Raw genomic sequence first — 21,712 nt, 5'->3', positions numbered from 1 at the left:
AAACACACACACACACACACACACACACACACACACACACACACACTAATGTCTATTAGTTCTGAGAAAAAAATAGTGTGGAAAAGTACTTATCCCTTAAATAAACTACCAAATATTGATTTTTGGCATTTTAATCTGGGAATCCTGCTGTTTTGTTAATGTTCTGAAGCCACAAAAGTTCTTAGTACGTGTATTTGGATAGGACAAAATGATAAAGGGGAAAAAGTGAAACCGTAAAAATGAAACCATATCTCAGCCTGTATGTGTTGGGTTACATTTTCCTTTGGCAAGCATTAATGAAAGGCTTTGCCCCATTGCCTACAGAACATTGCAATGTGATAATTAAGTTACAGGCCCCTACGAGCAAGAAGCATCCAAACACCGATACAAACACACACTCACACACACAGACAAACAGAAAAACACAAACATACATGCATAAATGAACATTCAAATGCCCAGAAGCTGTAACAGCCAAATCAACTTTTGATAGCCCTCATTGATGTTGAAGTTTGGACCTGTTTGTTTATAGGAAACTCCATTAAACCAATAAAAATCCAATAAACCCCTGACATTTTCACATTTCCTGATCCTACGGAATAACGGCAGTGTTTGACATTCAACTTTCATAACCAATCAAGTTGAGCCAAAATCGTCCAATTCAGAGTTCCCTGGACTGCATGAAAAATCTCTTTTGGAACAAAAGATGCATAAATCCTATAGACTAGAATCCCATAGAATGGCCTGTATATAGCCACCAGCCAAACACGGGAGTGTGTTTCCAAAGTAAAACAACACAACCACAGGTGTGCTGTAAACAAGTGTGTGTTTCTCTGTAAGTGCAACAACACTGCCTTTTGCCTTCTAATTGTTTTGCTTTCCTGCCGTCCCCTCTCCCCTTACACAGACACACACACACACATACACACACACACACACAAACACACGCACACGCACACGCACACGCACACGCAAACAGCCAAATCCAACCCACTCCTCTTGGGAATCTCAGTGTACGTGTGTATCCGGAAAGCCATTATTTCTGTGTGTTTAAATGCCCCACTCATACCTGTAGGATCACTGATGCAACCTCTTGTCATTTTAACTAGCGTATTTTGGTTTGTGTGTGTATGTGTGTGTGTGTGTGTGTGTGTGTGTGTGTGTGTGTGTGTGTGTGTGTGTGTGTGTGTGTGTGTGTGTGTGTGTGTGTGTGTGTGTGTGTGTGTGTGTGTGTGTGTGTGTGTGTGTGTGTGTGTGTGTATATGTGTGTGTACCCATGCGCATTGTTCTGTGTGTCCTTTAGTCTTGTAGCCTGCAGGTCTGTTTGTGCGTTGTGTAGGAAGTGTTTTCAGTGAGTCATCCGCGAGGGAATCCCTGCAGAGAGCAGAGAAGGGAGAGACACTCACAGGAAGCACGGCAAACATAGGGACGGGAAATTACTTTTTACTGCAGCCTTTTGCTGCATGCATTTGGTTTACTTTCTTTGCATTATTATTAACACAAGTAGTTTTGTGTTAGGGAGTGCATCATTTAGAGTTAATCAATTATTAATTGTATTTATGTATCTTTTGTTCATTTTATTTATCAATGTATTTTTTTTTTTTCTGAGTCCATGCTAAATGTGACTCTGAGCTGAGTGTGCCCACATCACGTTCCTGGCACTGCGACAGGAAGGCATACCTAGCGCACCTCCATGCGGTGTGTGTTCTGGCTTGCCCCGCTTTCTGTGGATGGAAGGATTGTGGGAGGCATGGTAAGAAAAAATAGAGAGAGCGAGAGAGAGGGAGAGGGAGAGGGAGAGGGAGAGGGAGAGAGAGGAGAATAAAAGAGCGAAAAACCGAGGAAAGCCTGTGCGCCGCCTCGGAGGGGAGGTGAGGGAATTCCCCGGTGAGCAGGGAATGGTTTCTACATCTGGTTTGACTGGAGCTCTGCCGCACCACACAGCTCGGCCTGCAGCCTGCAGAGCTCCAGTCTCCCCCGTCTCCCCCGTCTCCCCCGTCTCCCCCGTCTCCCCCGTCTCCCCCGTCTCTCCCGTCTCCCCCGTCTCTCCCGTCTCCCCCGTCTCTCCCGTCTCCCCCATCTCTCCGCTGCAGCCCTTCTTGCAGCCATGCCCAATAGCCTAAGCTTTAAGAGACTCAACAGGAAAGTAGTCCCTCCCCCCTGTTGATTTCTCCAATATTGATAATTAATACTGTAATTCGTTTTTGGGTCATGACTTAAAGATTAATGAGGTGGAACCTTAGGCTAGACCACTTGAGGACCACTAGCCCAGGCATCACCGAGGCCTGCACCTTTCCCTCCCTCCTTATTGGCCTGGATGCTGCTCCAGGAGACACCATTGTCTTGTCTATGAATTCATGAACACCCTGTACTACCCTGGTCTGGTTTGTCTTTCCAGTAAGATGTCTAGACGGGCCTAGACCTCTGCCCTAAGGCAGAGGTGTATGAAATGTGTGTTTAAACTGTGGGCACCTGTGTGGGCGTGGTTGTGTTTGTGTGTGTGTGTGTGTGTGTGTGTGTGTGTGTGTGTGTGTGTGTGTGTGTGTGTGTGTGTGTGTGTGTGTGTGTGTGTGTGTGTGTGTGTGTGTGTGTGTGTGTGTGTGTGTGTGTGTGTGTGTGTGCATGCATGCATGTGGTAAGGGTGTGTGTGGGTGTGGGTGTGTGGCGAAGCTCCAGCCCCACTCCCATGACTCTTGACTCCACAGAACCGGAGAAGCAGTTCACGTTATGGTTTATTCATCGTAGCGATCATCGTTCATAAAGTTTGTGCTAAGTAGCACTCTAACCCCCACAACTTTACAATGCTTCCTATTGCGTGTCAGTGTGTACCGTTGCTGGGGAACGGGCAACGCAGTGCCAAATGGTCCGCAGGCTAGCTTTTTGAGCAAGATGCCTTCCCCCTTCCTGCTCCATAATGACTTAAGCTAAATTCACGTTCAGTCGCTTTGGATTAAAGCATTTGCCAAATGACTTAATACTATGTCATAATTCTAAGAGGTTCCTGTTGGAATTATAGGTTTGAAAAACCAACACTTTAGTGCACACCAGACACCATGAAGTGATGAAGAGCCATCTCTGCAACACAATAGGGTTCGGTAGCAAGGAATCTCCCTTCTTGAATTCATGCCGCATCTTGTTTGATTACGCATCAACACACACAGACCAGAACACACACACACACCCAAAACACAGCGACCTTGTAACCTACCCCTCACAACATGTAACCCTTACTGCCCACGAGTGTACTTACCTACAAATAGATGAGCAAACATTCTGACAGAGAGGAATATGGAGAATGTGTTTCAGCCTTCAGAGGGGCGATGGACAGGAGTTTGACCGCAATGAAAAGGGAGAGTAAGGGGGGGAGGTTGGGAGAGGTTGGGGCGGGGGGGGGGGGGGGGGGGGAGGTGACCCTCCTCTCCCAGGGTCACAGAGGAACTCCCTTTTGGCCTTTCCGTCTCTTCTTCCCCCCACTCCCCCCACCCTTGATCCTTAAAACACAGCCCTGAACTATGTGCGCACAGATGGATAGCGCTATCCCCGCCTGCTCCCAGAACCACCGCAACAGCAACGCTGGCACCGAGGCAGAGACTTTAACTGAATGCACATAAACAGGAAAGATGCCGGAGAAAGACCTCAGAATCATCTCTGGAAGCGAAACAAAGCCGAAACACCAAAAAAAAGAAGTTGTTTCAATTAAGGGCCGTGAATCATGTTTTCCATTTCATAAAAGTATCCCAGTGAACATTCGTTGGCAGGAGGGAGGCCACCCGACTGTCGGGATATACCACAATCACGGCCGAGGCACATGCCCGTCTCCCTTGTGTAAGAGCTGTAGACGTCAAGCCAGTACTCCGCAAACCTCTGAACAGCATCACAAACAGCGCACAATCAGTCACACCCTCTCAGTCAGCCGTGTTTCCTATCAAACGGATCAGATGAGGTCTATCTGAACCAATCAGAAAGTGAGGATCACCACTGGTTAAGGTTTGGGTTTGTTTCACCCCGTGACCACAACGTTTTGTGGAGTTACGAAGTTACCTGTGTTTGTGTGTTTAGCCGTGGTTAACCAGCGGAGTCCTCGGCTCGTGCCCCGATCTGATGATGAGGAACGGGGCGTGTTATCCTGGCCGTCTCTATTAGTATGACTCTCCTCAGGTTGAGTCACTGGGGCAGCAGGCAGCTGGCCGATCTGCCCTATAGCAACTTAGTCTCGCAGAATGGCTTAGTCTGAGTGTGTGTGTGTGTGTCTGTCTGGGTGGGTGTCTGTGGACGCCTGTGTGTGTCATCCGCCGTGGACTTGAACAATCAGCGTTTATTTGATGGTGCTTCTTTCATGACCTCTGTCTGTGTGCTTGTCTGTATCTGTGTTTCCCTTCTGGCATGCATCGCTGTGGACGCCACTGATCCACTGTGGTGTGCTCATTAACGAAGAATATGTTTTTTCTTGCTCTTCTGTAACATCACCCGAATGGAGATTAACATGAGTATAACTGTGCATGAGGCTTCTTAGTTCACCATAACAGTGTAATTTCAAATTACAATTTCAAAATCCTAACTTTTTTAATTTCTATGATTGTCTGTTTGTGTTTGTGTCTATGTGGATTTGTGTGCACACACACGCGTGTGTACGCATTTGTGTTGGAGTTGATGCATGCGCGCACGCGTGTGTGTGCGTGTGTGTGTGTGCGCGTGTGTGTGTGTGTGTGTGTGTGTGTGCACATGCAGTTTGGTGTGGGTTGGGGCTCCGTGAAGGAGGAGGTGTTGTCAGGAACAGAAGTGTTTTGCAGATGTTGCAGGGAGTCAAATGGAAAGTTCTGTGGTTCTCTGTTGTGCAGTGATGTCTGACTTGCCGACATACACCACATGTTGCACTGTCCTAATTCGGTCTGAGGTCGAAGGTAGGTGTGTGTGTGTGTGTGTGTGTGTGTGTGTGTGTGTGTGTGTGTGTGTGTGTGTGTGTGTGTGTGTGTGTGTGTGTGTGTGTGTGTGTTTGTGTGTGTATGTGTATATGTGTGTGTGTGTGTGTGTGTGTGTGTGTGTGTGTGTGTGTGTGTGTGTGTGTGTGTGTGTGTGTGTTTGCATGGGAAAGAGAAAGAGACAGAGTTAGACTGTATCATATTTACAGCGAATTGAAAGTTTCTGCCATCTCTACATCTCTTTTCCAAGTGATGCTGAGATTTGAAGTTCAAAGTGAGAAATTGCCTGAAGGCAGCGTTTGAGATAAGATTACTTCTCCACGTATGAAGCAGAAGTAGAAAAACATGTTGTCCTGCATCAGGTTGACACCCCAGTCTGAGGTCTTCCATGTTGGAGCACCTCCCAGAGAGAAGACGGCCGAGGCTAGCTCACTTTTTCCTCTCTCTCTATCTCTGTCTCCCCGTCTCTGTCTCTCTCTGTCTCTCTCTCTCTCTCTCTCTCTCTCTCTCTCTCTCTCTCTCTCGCTCTCTCTGTCTCTCTCTGTCTCTCTCTCTCTCTCTCTCTCTCTCTCTCTCTCTCTCTCTCTCTCTCTCTCTCTCTCTCTCTCTCTCTCTCTCTCACACACGCCCACACTCAACTTTAGGTCAATAGGATCTTCTATTATTGAACACGTTGTTATGTGAAGAATATATGACCATCAAGGAGAGTAAACATGTATAGATTATCCATCCAACGTTATTATCGATGATTTCAATTCATTATTCATAAAGCGCTGGCCATCCGTCGAGACAAATCACTTTAACTTCCATGTCACCAAATCGCCACGGCGCCCCGTACCATTGACTCATGCACACACGTTCTGTGCAGAACCCTGTAGTCATTTACTGAGGTTCACCCAGGCTGGGTATAATGACATCACTGACGATGGTGGCTGTGAAGAATGTAAATAATAAAATTGAGAAAACAATGAGGCATTAGCGAGTGTTGACAGCAGAGGAGCACCGTCAGCATCTGTTCTGTGGGGTACGGAATGAAACCCCAACAGAGAAAACCCCAAAAATAAAGATGATGACGGCTTCTGCTGGCTCTCTGTCTGTGGCCGCGGGTTAAGAGTTGGTTTAATGGGACGGCAAACAAAAGCAAAATGTTCATATACCACAACCGACCCAAGTTGAGAACAAAAACAAAAGCTGTTATGTAGATAAAACCAATGACCGAAAGCAATTTTCTTTTCTTTTCTTTGCAAAGTGACGTTAAGAAAATTAATTTCACAAAAAAGAGAAAGTAAAGAAAAAGTACATGAGATCAAATAAGGGTGCTTGTCACAATGGCACATCCTTCTGCAGAAGAGCAACGACACAGGGCTAACGTGCAAACCTGCAAACTGTTGTTGTCTCTGAGCCATCAGATGAGTGATTGGAGAAGTTAAACAGACCCTGCAAGGGATACTTCAGAAAGACACCATAGCGCAGATCTATCCCATGCTAGCTCCACAACTTCTCCACATCTGAAGGTGACCTATTGTCCCCATCATGGACTAACCCCCTGCTGTTTCTTGTCTAGATGGTCATCACGTGTGGGAGACGGAAGCCAAAGTGGACAAGGACTCCTTCAAGTCTGTAAGTATTGAGTCATCCTCCTCGGCCCAGCTCATCACAGTGACACATGAGGAAGAGCTTGTTGTGTTCACCCACTCCCCCCCCCCCCCCCACCTACCCCTGCCCCTCTCTCTGTAGTTGATTTCTGCACCGCTCTGATGTAACATTTGCTAAGCTCTTGACGCGTAGCATTTGTTGATCAAGTCCATGCAATCCCGAATGGAAGTTTCACCAAAATCTCTGTGCCGACATCTGTGTGTGTGTGTGTGTGTGTGTGTGTGTGTGTGTGTGTGTGTGTGTGTGTGTGTGTGTGTGTGTGTGTGTGTGTGTGTGTGTGTGTGTGTGTGTGTGTGTGTGTGTGTGTGTGTGTGTGTGTGTTTGGTGTGTACGTTTACATGTACGTTTACGCGTACGTGTACGTGTACGTGTATATTTGTGTGTGTGCGTGCGTGCACGCAGTGTGGAACACACCGTGGAAACACAGGCTGGTGAGCCATATTGTTTTTGCCGCCAATGTGCATGAGCTCATAACAAATAGGCCGTCATGTTAAACACATGCACACATGTCCCTGGCCCTCACACACACACACACGCGTAATGCCTCACATGGAATAGCATGGTGTAGCATAGCCAGACGTTGAGTTCACTATGTGTGGACGGAGGTGCGGGCTGCGGTTTGGAGCAGTAAGGCTCTGACACCAGGCCGGGGCCCGGCGATGCTTCCTGTGGAGTGGACGCTAGTGCACTTTGCGTGTCTGTTGGCCTGAGTGTCTTAAGTGCTGCGCATCAGGGCCATTCTGGGTGCTCCTGCCGGTGCTGTTGAGCGGAGGTAGGGGTGCTAGTTGATGCACACGTTCAGATTTATTTTGTGTGCCGTGTGTTGCATCAGCAGGGCTGGATGTGGACGCTCAGAATCTTAATTGGCCTACGGGGCGGACGACCTGAGTCCCATGATGCAAGGGAGGGCGAGGCTTAGTTGGGGAATGGGAGGGTGTTTGCGGAATGCTGAGTCAATTAAAGATGAGCAAACAATACAGGGGGTTAATTGATAACAAACGAGCTGAATGTGAGAGAGAGAGAGAGAGAGAGAGAGAGAGAGAGAGAGAGAGAGAGAGAGGAGAGAGAGAGGGGGAGAAAGAGAGAGAGAGAGAGAGAAAAACCAAGAGCGAGGGAGGGAGAAAAGAGGTTGTGCGAGAAAAAAGGTTGTGAGCCAGAATTCACCTTAGTCCACCTCCCTACCTGTGACTGTATTGCAGCATAGAGCTCAGTAGTGTAAAACACAGGGACACATGTGCTGTGCTCCTTCTCTCTCCCTTCCTCACGGGCAGTAGGGGCCATCAAAAAGCTGCATCCTGCCCCCCCCCCCCCCTCCCCGACTGACAAAGCCAGCAGGGGAGTTGGGCTCGCTGCAGACAGACGTAAACACACCGACAGAATCCTCTTTGTGTGCTGTTGGCCTCTCGCTAGAGAGCAGTCAAAAGTTCATGTCCGTCCAGACTTGCCGTGGTGGGGCCTGAGGGTGGGGCGGCGTTGGTGGGGGGGGGCGGGACGGAGTTGGAGGGAGGCCACTCCACAGGGAGACGTAGCTGTGAAAACAAATAAAGACAGCCGCCCTCTCTCTCTCTCTCTCTCTCTCTCTCTCTCTCTCTCTCTCTCTCTCTCTCTCTCTCTCTCTCTCTCTCTCTCTCTCTCTCTCTCTCATCCTTCCTGTGCTAGGCAGGCACACAAGGTGGAGACCTTGGTGGCCTTTTTATTTCTTTTTTTCCTGTGAGACCCGACCGGGGCTGTGGACAAACATCTGTCTCACTGCCCTCCCCTCTGCCCTGCGGGAAGGGGGGGGGGGGGGGGGGTCTGGGGAGAGATCACAGTCCAGGTGACCTCACCTACCTTGTTGTTCAGCCCGCATGCGTCCGCAGGCTGCGCCCAAACAGGTCCGCAGTGAGACAATAAACACAAGCCGCTGATTAATGATCCCCTCGCATGGGGTGCACCCCCCCCCCCCCACCTCCCCTGGTACAACCAAACCGTTTCAAAACCACTTCATACAGCACACGAGATCTCCTGATCTGAACACAATGAAAAGGTGGTCATTGTTGGTAGATGGGTCATCAACGGAAGTGCTCTTTATTGTGTGTCGTATTAAAAATGCGTGCGGTTCCTTCTTCTCCCCCAGAACACAATTGTGGTGGAGATCCCGCCCTACCGGAACCAGAGGCTGTCCAGCCCGGCGCAGGTCAACTTCTACGTCTGCAACGGCAAGAGGAAGCGAAGCCAGTGCCAGCGCTTCACCTACCTGCCCTCCAACGGACATTTTGGTAAATCCTCTTTCTATTCTTCCCCTTGCAGTTATAACGTTTTTTTGTTTTCCTCCATTTCTTTGTTGGTCAGACTTCAACAGCTCTGGAAATCAGACTTTTGATTAATGTCTAAAGACTGATGGCTGAGTTCCTATCTGGTGAATGCAGGGTTTTACTGTCTTTCGCTTCATATTTGTTTGAACCAATTATTTTGCTGGAAGCGGAATCTGTATGTGTGTAACACAAACTCTGCCAACTGATAAAAGTGTCTGGAAAGGTTTTAAAATAAGTACTGTGTAGACCTCCCACTGTAGAAATACATATATAGAATATTCAATTCCTGGTTTCCGGCCCAGGCCCTCTACTGTCTCCCTGCAGAAATTCTGCTGTAGTACACAGTAGGACTGTTGTGATTAATAGATACATCATCTGTCCCAGATAATGTATCGATTGATGTGTATCCATATTGCCATCTATACAGCTTACAACAGCATTATTTTAAGATACGGGTAACCTGTAGCTGAATTGGGGCAGCATTGCTGCATTGAGTTAATTGAGAGGTTTGATCGCCCAGCCAGTGAGGATCATAGTAGGCTGCCTCTGGTATATTAACATTCTCTGGAAGAATCTCGAGAAGCATCCACCCAAATGGCGCTTGTAGGTCTTATCACGTCATTGATGATCTTCTTTGATTCTTATATTATTGATGATGTTTGTGTTGTGGTTGTGAGTTCATTTAAGCTTGGCGGCCCCGCCCCTTCGGGGCCCGTCGGTGTGGGTGGTGTGTGGGAGGAGTCGGGTGGAGTGTGTTTACTCTGTAGTGGAGCTGCGTTCCCTCGTGATGAGGTGTACCTGCTGACTGACAGGGCCGCTGGCCAGTGTTGACGTTTAGGAGTAAATCTCAATCACCTGACGGGGGGGGGGGGGTTCTGAGTTCATACCCTACATCACACTTCCCCTCCAGCTTGCAAAAACACACACACACACACACACAAACCCACACATGTGCATAGGTACATACTTAGATGTCAAACACACACACATACGCACACACACACACACACACACGTGCACACACATGCACAGACACATGTTCACACATATGCACACACACATGCACACACACATGCATGTGCATACACACACTCACACACACACATGCACATACATTGACACATACACACACAGATTGTAACTTTACTCATGTAGTAACCTGAAATCCCATAAATTCCTCGGTACTCATTCTGTGTCCTTGCCTCTACAGAAAGTTGAGGCATTTCAAGAATGCCTGATTGAATCAGAAGGATACTTCCCAGAACTTGTCAGCCGGGTCTTTTTACAAATACATACAGGTGAAGGCTCTTCACGGTCACATTTCAACAGAGTCAACTCCTGTGATGAACACTGCCCTCAATTAGATCAGAACAATGGCATTCTCTTTTTGCTCATTAGTGTCTCAGAACCTTCAGCTCTGCTGCTATAGCTTGCACATCATGTAGGTATATAGCCTGTAAGAGGATGTGACATTTAGATTATCACCAGATGTATTTATGGTCCCTTGGGGATAAGCAACGATTCACTCCCTGGCCAGGCTTCAGAGAGAAAGTAAAGCAGGGCCCTATTAGGAGATGCCTGATTAATGTGATGAGCAAGTGCATTGTGGGTAGCTGGACCAGTGCAAGGCTGACAAACTGTGGCCATATATAGCATCCCCCCCTCTCCATATACCAACCGGATATGGAAGAGAAGGAGATAGAGGCTCAGAGAGAGGCATCCAAGCCTTAACTGTGCATCACTAAGTCATTTCCACGAGCATAAACAAGAGTCTAATTAAAAGATGACTTGTTGCTATTTCTATTTTGCTGCCAAGTGAACCACGAGTGCAGAGAAGCAGACCACACACACAGGACCTGTGGCTCTTGCAAAGAGCTTAATTCACATTAACCCACAGTGCCTCAGATGATCGTTAATTATTTAGATTAACCACGCCTAAAATCTTGACTAAAATCAGCTGTGTGGGTGCATGTCGCCTATATCTTGCTTTTCAAGGTTTAAACTTAAGAGCGTTAGGACAGAAATAGTTTACACAGAGTGGGGGAGGTTGTGCATGGCGCAAAGCCTGCACACACACCACTACATACCTACAGTGGTGCATGGTGTGCAGAGAAACACATGCACACTCACAGTCATCACACTACTGACATCGCTCTGATCTGTGCACGAAAGCAGGCCTTCCGGCAAGCAGTCCCACTTCAAGCAGCATTGTGGTGAATGAGTGTATTTATAGAGAGCCTCTTCTTTCACACTGGTGTCTGCTCACCTACAGTATATAACAGTCTTAAAATAGCTGCACTTGTTTGAGAAGCGGAAGGACGAAGCAAACTCTCTGGGCCTCAGATGCTGGTGAAAACAATTTTTATTTTTCCATCGTGTCCGCGTGACTGGCGTGTTATTGGTTCTCATTAAACTACGTACATCCAGCGAAGAGTGTGAAACCGTGGTGGTGTGGCTTGAAACCCAAAGTGTTATTTTTAACCGAAAATTGCACTGTCCCACGCGAGCACAGCAGTTCAACTGAAAATTAAATATATAGATTTGTTTTCTTGGTAGTACCAGTAAAAATTGCTTTTGTGGACCCTAGAAACAAAGTGACTATAGAGGTACGCCCGCAGATAGGAAAACACCAGAGTGTTGGGCGAAGCACTAGAAAATACTAATGTTTCCAAAAGTTTTTTTTTAGAACAAAAACACCTGAGCAGGATACCAAAGGCCTGCAGGTGACCGCGGATCAAATGGGGCTGCATCCTTGCGAAAAAATGACAAGGCAAACACTAAGGCAAGTGTCCTCGCCTGGCACCCAGTGGTAGCCCTGGTTTTCCAAAGTCCCATCCCATCATTGTTGCAGGAGCAGAGACATGACGTGTTGCACTTTAAAAAAGGAGGAACCATTTTTTTGGTTGAAAACCACATTAAACAACAGTGTGCCGGCTATGACTGAAGCGTGAGCCAGCAGCTTCTCGGAATCCCTTTATTTTTACAGGCCGCTTGGAGATCCCTCTGTAATATCAAGTTCTATTCTTAACATGAACGGGTGCAGAACCCCCATCCCCCCCCCCCACCCAGTTGGTTTTGTGGTCAGCGAAAGAGAGAGAGAAAGCGAAGGATGCATGTTGGCTGAAGTCATGAGGACATTCTGAGACACTTACAGGAAAAAGTAAATGAAGCTCACATTGTTCTCTAAACCCACCACCATCACCAACCCTATCCCTCCTCCCCCTCCTCCTCCTCCTTCCTCCTCCACCCTCCCACGCCTCATGCCTTCCAAAAATATTTTTGGGCTCTGTTTGACACAGTCATGTTTTCCCAAAATGGTCAAGAATAAACCTAACCCTGTTTTTGTCATGTCTACACTTTGGGACGGTGTTAGACACCCACGCCCCCAGCCCACCGACCGTATGCCGGGACAGCCAGCTGTCCTGCAGATTGTCTGCACAGTGGGGGGGGGGGCGCGGGGAGGCAGGCACCTGTAGGTTGTAATGAATGACACCACCTGGCCATCTGGCAGACTCCACTCACCATAACACTACAGAGATGAGTGCAGAGAGTGCAGTGTGCATTCTCGGTGTAGCAGTCTGGGCCCCTTCAGTCGGTACTCAACAGAAAACGAGGATGGCATAAAGGCTTCTCTCATGTAACCAATTCATAATGGAGACGGCCTATAGCCTGATGAAGCTTGAAGTTCTACGTTGGTACATAGCCATGAGTATAGCGCACTATAAATATTGAACAAATAGGGTAAAGATAAGGTTAGAACACCTCATTCTATGACACACTGTCTGTCTCTTTAACTATTTTCATTTTGTTGAACAAACACACGCATAAGAACACACAATAACACACACACACACGCACACACACAAATTAACACACACACACACACACACACACACACACACTCACACAGACAGACAGACAGGCACACACTCACACAGACAGACAGACAGGCACACACTCACACAGACAGACAGGCACCCACAGACAGGCACAATCAAACACACGCACACTCTGTCCTCTATGACGTTGTTGTCCACGGAAACACAACACACGACTTTTAAACACCAATTCATCACTCGCCGGTAGATAACAGAGCGGCCCTCGAAGGTTGGGCTTCAAGATGAGCAGAGAAGGGAGAGATGAAGAGAAGGAGTAGTGGAAGGAAGAGATGGAGGTGGAAGAGGCGGAGAGGAGGATATGAGGTGGAGGGGGGCGAGGGGGAAGTGGAGGAGGGGGATGAGAAGGAGCAGGGGGAGGAGAAGGTAGAGGAGGAGGAGGAGGAGTAGGGGGAGGAGGTGCAGGGGACGGGGGAGGTAGAGGAGGTGCACATGTGTGGTGCATCAGTTGTCTGAGGGCCTTAACCCACATGGTAGGGAGGAAATGGGAACCAGCTGAATCGTTGGACCAGGCTCACATGGTGGATCTGCCTTCTGCCTTCTGCTCTCTCTCTCACTCGCTTACTCGCTCACTCTCTCACTCTCTCGCTCGCAAAAAATGAGGAGTGGGGGGTCATGAGCAGGTGGGGGGTATGCGATCGAGGCTGTGGGGAAGGTTTCTGTTTAGCGTCGGTGAATGATGTGTCTGAAAACAGACACCAAATGCTATCGGCCATTCATTGCATAATATGGGTTGAGACATCCGACTATAAGATTGGTTTGAAAAGAAAGAACACATTTTCACCTCTTTAAAATGTGAATTCATCGTTTTTACTTCAATTCTTCTATTGGATAGAAGACCTAAAGTGCTGTATTTCTGAAAGTGCTGTATTTCTGCTGTATTCGGAAGAACTTCATAGGCCGAATATATTTTTCAAAGCCCCTTGCCCCTCCGTCTCAGATACCTCGTATCTTATCAAAAGAATAAAACATAAAACATTGACACTGGATCCCCTTCCCAAGGGGCAGCTATTTATTCTATCCCTTTCCCTCCACTACTTATTTAATATTCTTATTTTGTATCAATGTATCAGAGAGAGATACTGCAGTCACTGAGCAAAGTGAAGCGAGCTCCTCTGCCCTTTACCCCCAAAACAGGGAGCTCAGGGCGGGGCAACCAGGTCTCCCCACTGCCCTCCCCAGGCACCGGGCCCTGTCCCCAGGTCCTGCTGGGCAGACACGAGCTGACGTAAATGATCCTCCCTGGTGGGTAATCAGAGCACCTCAGCATCAGGTCTCACAGGGCTGAACCGCGTCTGAGTCGAGTTCCGACTCGAGCGAATAATAAAATAATAATAATAACAACGCATTATTTATATATATATATATATATATATATAAAAAGGGATGAAGTATAACACGGTGTACTTTTCACCGTTCCCGTTTCATTCGTCTCCCAAGTGTTCTGCGGTTTTATAAGTGCAAAGTAACGCAACATTCAAACAAGACGTCTCATTCACATCTGTGGGGGCCATGAGTAAATGTTAACAGGGGCGTATTTAGCCAAAACACTCATGGTTGGCATCAGACTCTCACCACACCCATTAATGTTTTTAACAATGAGCCGAAATAGAAACAGTGCGTTCATTGTGACTCAAAGGCCTTTTGCTGTCCATGCGGGCATCTTAACGCCGACCCTGTTAGTGGTGTCTTGGCATCGCCGCGAGCCGTGCACTCATAGCAATACTCACCCGCTCTTAAAGCGTTCTCTCTCCGCTCAGAGCCCCCCTGAGTGTTCAATAAACCTGAAAAAATAAAATAAAATTAGAATAATAATTTCTTTATTTTTTCAGTTTGGGTTGCGCATATAAACAGGAAGGATGGCATGACTGCCTCCTCACAGGATGATCAGGAAGTGAACTAGACGACCTCTAAATGGATTTGGTAGACGGCCGGTGAGGGAGAGTGGCAAGGGTGATCGAAAGAGGAGTGGGATGTGATGGAGGCTGGGGGTGGGGGAGGTCATTGAACTCTCTCTCTCTCTGCATTAGTTCATTAGTTGAGACTCCTGAACTCCTAAAACCACAGGCATAGCACTACCGCCTCTTAAGGGGCTCATTCCTCCCAATCAAAATCAAATCATCCCTCTACTTCCCCTCTCTCTCTCCCTCGCTCGCCCTCTCTGTCCATCTTACCCTCTTGCTCTTCACTTTTGGGCCTTGAGACCTCTCCGTCTCCCGCCTCGCACTCACTCTCTCCTCCTTCTCTTTTGGGCTTTTTGCAACAATTACTTTCAGAGCGTGGATGAATCTTGGTGGGGGTGGGGTTTGGGCGGGGGGGGGTTCTGGTAGAAGCAGCCACAGCAGCAGAAGTAGCGCACTGCTCTAAAGCAACTCTTTTATGGGATATCAGAGGCCCGGGGAGAGTCCAAAGAAAATAGGTCTTTTGATTATTAGAGCCAGCTGTGGCTTTCCGAAAGTGATGACTCATACGTTTTTTTTGTTTCTTTTCCCCCACCAACCCACCCCCAATTCTTTTCGGTTTTGGAGTGGTAAGGGGGGAGCTGAGATTGGTGGTTGTGTGTGTGCGTGTGTGTGTGTGTGTGTGTGTGTGGTGTGTGTGGGTGTGTGGTGGTGTGTGTGTGTGTGTGTGTGTGTGTGTGTGTGTGTGTGTGTGTGTGTGTGTGTGTGTGTGTGTGTGTGTGTGTGTGGCGGGGGCTGGGATTGTGTGTGTGTGCGTTGGGGGAGTGAGGGGAGGGGGGGGGGTGTTCTGGAGCTCCCTGCCAATTCAGCACTGCGAACCACACTCCCTGGTGGATGTGCTGGGGCCGAGGCGCGGGTATCCTCAGCCTCGAGGCGTGGCTGAGCCCCAGCGCCTGGGCTCTCTCCGCCGCGGCTCCCCTCGCTCTCTCCCTGGGCCACGTGGACCGCCCGCACCACGGAACACATCTTTCCATCGCTCTTCCACTTCTTTCCCTCCATAGATCTCGATATATTTTTTTCTTTCTTTGTGTCTTCTTGTATCTTCCTGCAGTGCCGATAATAAAGACAGAGCCCAACGATGAGTACGACTCTCTGGGCGCCCCCCGGCCGCCCAAGCCCTACTTCAGCCGGCCACGGCTCTCCCCCATAATACCGCTGGGGGACGGGGAGGACTGCCTCATGGGGGACTACCCCCCCTGCCCGCCCCGCCACGCCTCCCCGGGCTCCAGCCCCACGCTGCACGACCTTTCCCCGGCGGCGGCGGCGGCGTACAGCAAGTGCCTCCCCAACAGCCCCGCCCCGGCGGCCCCGCCCAGCTCCATGGCGTCCACCATCCAGGAGAACCCGGGCCGCCCGTCCACCGCCACGGGCCACCCGTCCTCCCCGGACCACGGCTCCTCCCCCTCTGCCCTGGCGCCGCTCCACGCCCAGGGCAGCCCCCACGCGGGCTACCACCCGGGCTACGCCAACAGCTGCAGCAGCGCCTCGTCCTCCTCCGGGTCCCAGCCCTCCACCCCGTGCGGGGACAGCCCCTTCATGCAGGCCTACAGCCCCGTCCAGGGCCAGCAGCAAGCGGCGGCCGGGACGACCCAGGCCAAGGGCGGCTCGCCCGGCCTGCTGCGGGACGACGATGCCAGCCCCCCCGCCCCGGCCATCACCGTCAAACAGGAGCCCCAGGAGCTGGACCAGATGTACCTGGACGATGGTGAGTCGTCACGCAAACCTCCGTGTGTTCCGCTCCAAAAGGTCGAGGTCAGAGGGCAAACTCAACGACCGACGCCCTTCGGTTAAGAGTGATATGAGTGTGTTTAACGAGGGGCTTTCTATTCACGGCCATATTTTTTCCATTGGGATTCGAAACTGTTGACACACCTCCTTATCTGCGCTGTCCCTCTCCCCCCCCCGGCCAAGCCCGCCCGGCCCTCCCTCCCTTCACTATTTCCTGATGAAATTCTGGGATTGGATTTACGTCAAAGCCGTGTTCATTTTAGGCCCCCCCACCGGCTCCATTTATTTGCTTTTGCCGTGAGGTGCGACCCGGCTTTTGTTGTAGCGGTGAGCGCGGCCGGCTCAATAATAGTCCCCCCGCAGCCCTGATGGGGATCTGAACCAATCTGTCAAAACATCAGAGGCCGCGGGTCGGCCGGGGTTGTGCGGCGAGAACAAAAACAGTGGCACACGCGCACACCGCCAACCTGTTGACACGGCAACTAATGAAGGAAGCAAAACAATGGTTCAGGGTTTCCTGAACGGAGATCCCCGCGCCACACATACACACACACACACACACACACACAGACACACACACACACACGCACACACGCACACACACACACACACACACACACACACACACACACACACACACACACACACACACACACACACGCACACACACACACACACGCACCTTGCTCTACCTCTCTCTCTCTTTCTCGCTGGGAGAGATGTTTGCAGGCAGGGGGCCCAGGGCTCGCGTCCCCCTGTTCTCCCCACGGGGCCTCCGCCCTGCAGCTGTCGTCATCAAGGGAGCATGTGCGATGATGGTGGTCACACCTGGGGAGGTGGGGGGTAGATAAGGGCTGGCTGCTGCTGCTGCTCTCTCTCTCTCTCTCTCTCTCTCTCTCTCTCTCTCTCTCTCTCTCTCTCTCTCTCTCTCTCTCTCTCTCTTGCTCTCTCTCCCTATAGAACTCTCTAGCTCCCTCTCTCTGTCTTTGTGTCTGTGTGTTCAACATCCACCGTGATCTTTAAGCCTCTGTTGACCTGCCACCCTGGTTGCCCTGAGCCCAGCCCTGTTATGATCCAAACAGCAGGGAACGCATCATCAGCTGCACATCCTGCCCTTAATGATACAACTTTCTTGGCTGTTTTCACCGGGACAATTAGGTGGGGTTGGTGGAGTGTGTGTGTGTCTGTGTGTGTGTGTGTGTGTGTGTGTGTGTGTGTGTGTGTGTGTTTGTGCGTTTGTGTGTGTATCCATGCATGCATGCACGTGTGTGCACTACACAAATTTTTTTACCCAATTGCTCTGGGAGTATAGCCGCAATAGGCAGCAGGGGACCGGGGGAGTTGAGCCGTGGATCTGTAATTGAGTTGAAATGCGGCTCTCAGCATATCCGTCAGCCCTGATGAGTCCCATTTGTGTGCACCTCATAAACAGACAAAGGCGTACGAGGAGGACGTCCATGTGTTATCGGGGCTCTGTAAAAATCATCTCTTCCCTACCGGATCACTTCGCCGCCTTTCAACCCTTTATCGCCTCCCCTTCTCCGCTTCAAGCGGCCGGTAGTAAAATCCGAAAACCTGTAGCCGAGACGTAGTTCTGCAGCGTTATTGTCACACACGCTCCTGTGTTTGCCCTCATCCCGTTTTCCTGATCCATCGGCAGGGTAGAGCGTTCAGTCTAGCTCCTAATTGAATGATCCTGAAACTCAAGCCGCGCTCTGCACTTTGTAAAGACGCCATTAAGAGGGCTTTTTCTACGACATTACACTGAAAATATTACAAATCAATGGCATCAAGGTGAGGCGAGGCCGCTGATGTAATTTATTCCTCGGGGCAGGCCGCCCTGCCTCCCATCGGGTGTCACTTTCTCCTCTCTTGCGGCTGTGACAAGGGAAATACATCAGAGCCACGGATTACAGTTTGCATTAGGGATGCGCAGGAATGCGTATCGATTGACAAAGGACACAGGAGGCGGGCGCTGGGAAGGTAAAACCCCTCTGCGCGCCGGCCTTCTTCCATCACCTAATGTCTGCGTAAGCGTCTGTGGTGAGCTCCTGGAGACCTGGTAAGTGTGCGGTGGTAACGGCACACTCTGTAGGCCTCTCCTTCTCTCTGGGCCCGCGGCCCCATGTGTTATCCCACACACACTTTAGATGAGGCTTTAAGCTGAACTAAATAAGATCGGAAGGCGGATCACGTGGGGGGGGGGGGGGGGGGGGGGGTCGTTGGTGTAGTGCTTGAGTCCATTGGCGCCCATCCACACACGCACACATTATCAGCATGTGTTAGCGAGCTTAGATCTCCATTAAGAGGAAGGTGGGGGAGTGTGTGTGTGTGTGTGGGGGGGTGATGACCTCACCCCACAGCGGTTGATTTAGCACCGGCCGTGTAAGTGTAGCCTTCCCCCTCGGCCAGGAATGAACTGGAGGCCAGTGATTTGAGTCTGCAAGAGCGCACTCCAAAACACACACACACACACACACACACACACACACACACACACACACACACATGTACACACACACACACACACACACGCACACATGGGCACACTCACAAAGACACACATCCACATACATACGTACGCGTGCACTGGAGCGGGGTTCCTCCCACGCGCGGGGCCCCGGGCCCCCCCGGCCCCCCGGCCCTCATCAGGCAGAGGAAGTGCGTCTCGCTGATCGGCAGCAGGTCTTAACGCAGCCCCCGAGAAATCACTCCAGTTATCAGCAGTGAGCTACCGCCCCACCAGGAGGGGAGTCAGGACGCGGGGGGGGGGGGGGGGGGGGGGGGGGGGCACTGGAGAGGGCCGGGTGGGCGTAGCGGCGGCGGCGGCGGGGGGCTTTTTACGCCAGCGAGAGGGGAATATGTGGAATAATCATTTGCATTTGATTTTTTTTGGTTAGTATGCACTTCTGGCGGGTGGTTGGGATTTGAGCAGAGTGTGTTTGGTTTTGCACTTTTGGAAGGGTTCTGAGCCTGAAAGGGCCCCCCTTACTCTCTCTCTCTCTCTCTCTCTGTCTCTGTTTCTCTCTCTCCCTATCTCTCTGTCTCTTTCTGACTCACTCTCTGTCCCTCTCTGTCTCTGTCTCACTTTCTCAGTCTCTCACTCACTCCGTCTCACACTCTCTTTGTCTCTAAATCTCTCTGTCTCTGCCTCTCTGTCTCTCTCTGTCTCTCTGTCTCTCTCCCTTATACCGATCACAAAGCTTGATCGAGTGCCATGAAAAAAGAGTACAGGAAATGAATTGCATACTTTGAAACGTAGATATGACGCACTGACTCAACATTACTCACTGAACCATTTTTATAAGTGAGCTACACATCATGAGCGATGCAAATGCTTAAAGTGAGAATAGAATAACTGCTACCTAAGTAGTTCATATTGAATTCAAAGTGAATTCAGCATTTATGAAGCCTGTTCATAAATGAAAGCTCATTAATAAGCAATTTATAATCTATTCTAAATTATTCATAAGAAAATTAGAAAATGCTTGGTGCCGAAGTTAATGATTAAAAACTATTGATAATGTTTTGATAATGCTTCATAAAAACTGCAATTCATGATAAGATCCATTAGCTTAGTATTTTGTGTGACCTCATCGAGATCTAGATAGTCGCTCACAAGAAAAGACTTAACTAATTCTTTCTAACTACCTAAACCAAACATGAATTGCAGCATTGCTAAGGGTTTATAAAGCATTACCAATGCGTCATAAACAGTAAGTAAATCCATTACTTGAACTGTAAAAATTATCTTACAAACCACTATCTTATTACCTTATTAATAGTGTATAACTAAATGAATAGCTTACTCAGGAGTATCCATGTACGAACAATGTTTCATAAATAAGGAACTCACTATTAACTACTGCTTTATTCATATTTACAATCAAACAAGACTTACAATGCAACAAAATATTTTTCTCCATACCGCTCAATTATAAGCTTCTATGCCAAAAATCCATCCCAATAAATGGATGGCAAAACTACAGCATATGTTGTCAGTCACACACCCTGAATGACATCACACCCCCCACCGCCTGTCACATTCATACACAGATACGCATGAGTGCACATTGGCACATGACAACCAGCGCGTTTCCAGTATATGTATTCGATCCAAGCCGTCACATCATATGGCACAAGCTCTTTATTAAGGGCTTTGTGCTGTTAGTGCGTGCATGCATGCATGTTTTCAGGGGTCTGTGCATGTGTATGTGCATGTGTGTGCATGTGTGTGCATGTGTGTGTTTATGTGTGCTTGTGTGCGCGTGTGGGAAGTGAGCACAATCCTTCTGCTGGCTGCTGCGTGTCCCCTCCTATTAGTTGCTGTTTGCGACGGGTGATATCATGAAGTGCAGCTAAACACACAGTCAGGGAGCAGGGGCGAGCTAATCAGAGGCATAGATTTAGACCAGCTGCGACTCCCACAAACACAGGCTCTTTATTCACTAAAATAAGATGAATGGGTGCCATGGCCCGAACCAGCTCCGCTGATGTCTGACATTCAACATGTGTTTTCTGATTGCCTCACATGACAACACCCCTTGTGTTGCTTTCCTGTTGTTTTTTTTTCTCAAGACCTCAAAATCATAGTGGATTAGTTTTGCTGCTACTGAACTTCCCATTTTTTTTTGCCTTCCTTAGTGACCCCATTTCCCCCCCCCCACCCCACACACCACCCCACCCCCCCCCCCCCCCCCCCCCCCCCCCCCCCCTACCGCCCTGCTCTCCGCACCACTCTCCAGCTCACTCCCTCGACAACGGTCAGCTTATGGTCCTGAATCTACGTTCAGCCAGCTTTTCTTCGGACTCCGCCTCTGGAAGATGTTACACATCCTGGCCGGGCGCCCTGACCGAAGAAGCCCTTAATGATGATGGAGAGTGCAACCTGCACCTCTCTGAATAAAACATACAGAGTAACCGTGGTGCAAGCTTATAGGCTCCTGAGATGGAGTGGTTTAATGCAGAACTTGTGGAGAAGACTCTGTCTAATGGGACTCGGGGAAGCTGAAGTGTGTGCGTCTTCTAAAAGACGTGTGCGTTGAGTTGCCTGTCACATACATGCTGGCTGTGGCCTTACTCAGTGTGTGTGTGTGTGTGTGTGTGTGTGTGTGTGTGTGTGTGTGTGTGTGTGTGTGTGTGTGTGTGTGTGTGTGTGTGTGTGTGTTGTAACTGGAGCCACTGTTGCTTACACAAACAAGTCACCTTTGACTCCCAGTCTTGGCGGGAGCACTGGCTACCTTCAGATAATTGCAGAA

The 21,712-nt window shown here is 49.4% G+C and overlaps 1 protein-coding gene across 1 annotated transcript in view; it reads left to right on the top strand.

The window, feature by feature from the left end:
• Positions 1 to 21,712, top strand: part of LOC130392436 (nuclear factor of activated T-cells, cytoplasmic 1-like) — a 60,883-nt gene that overhangs the window by 24,898 nt on the left and 14,273 nt on the right. The window contains exons 8-10 of the mRNA XM_056602922.1: positions 6,484 to 6,539; positions 8,692 to 8,833; positions 15,778 to 16,431. Of these exons, the coding sequence (XP_056458897.1) occupies positions 6,484 to 6,539; positions 8,692 to 8,833; positions 15,778 to 16,431 (852 nt within the window). The remainder of the gene's footprint in view (positions 1 to 6,483; positions 6,540 to 8,691; positions 8,834 to 15,777; positions 16,432 to 21,712) is intronic.

This window comes from Gadus chalcogrammus, chromosome 11 (assembly GCF_026213295.1).
Source record: "Gadus chalcogrammus isolate NIFS_2021 chromosome 11, NIFS_Gcha_1.0, whole genome shotgun sequence".
Taxonomy (NCBI): domain Eukaryota; kingdom Metazoa; phylum Chordata; class Actinopteri; order Gadiformes; family Gadidae; genus Gadus; species Gadus chalcogrammus.
This window is presented reverse-complemented; position numbering and strand designations above follow the sequence as displayed.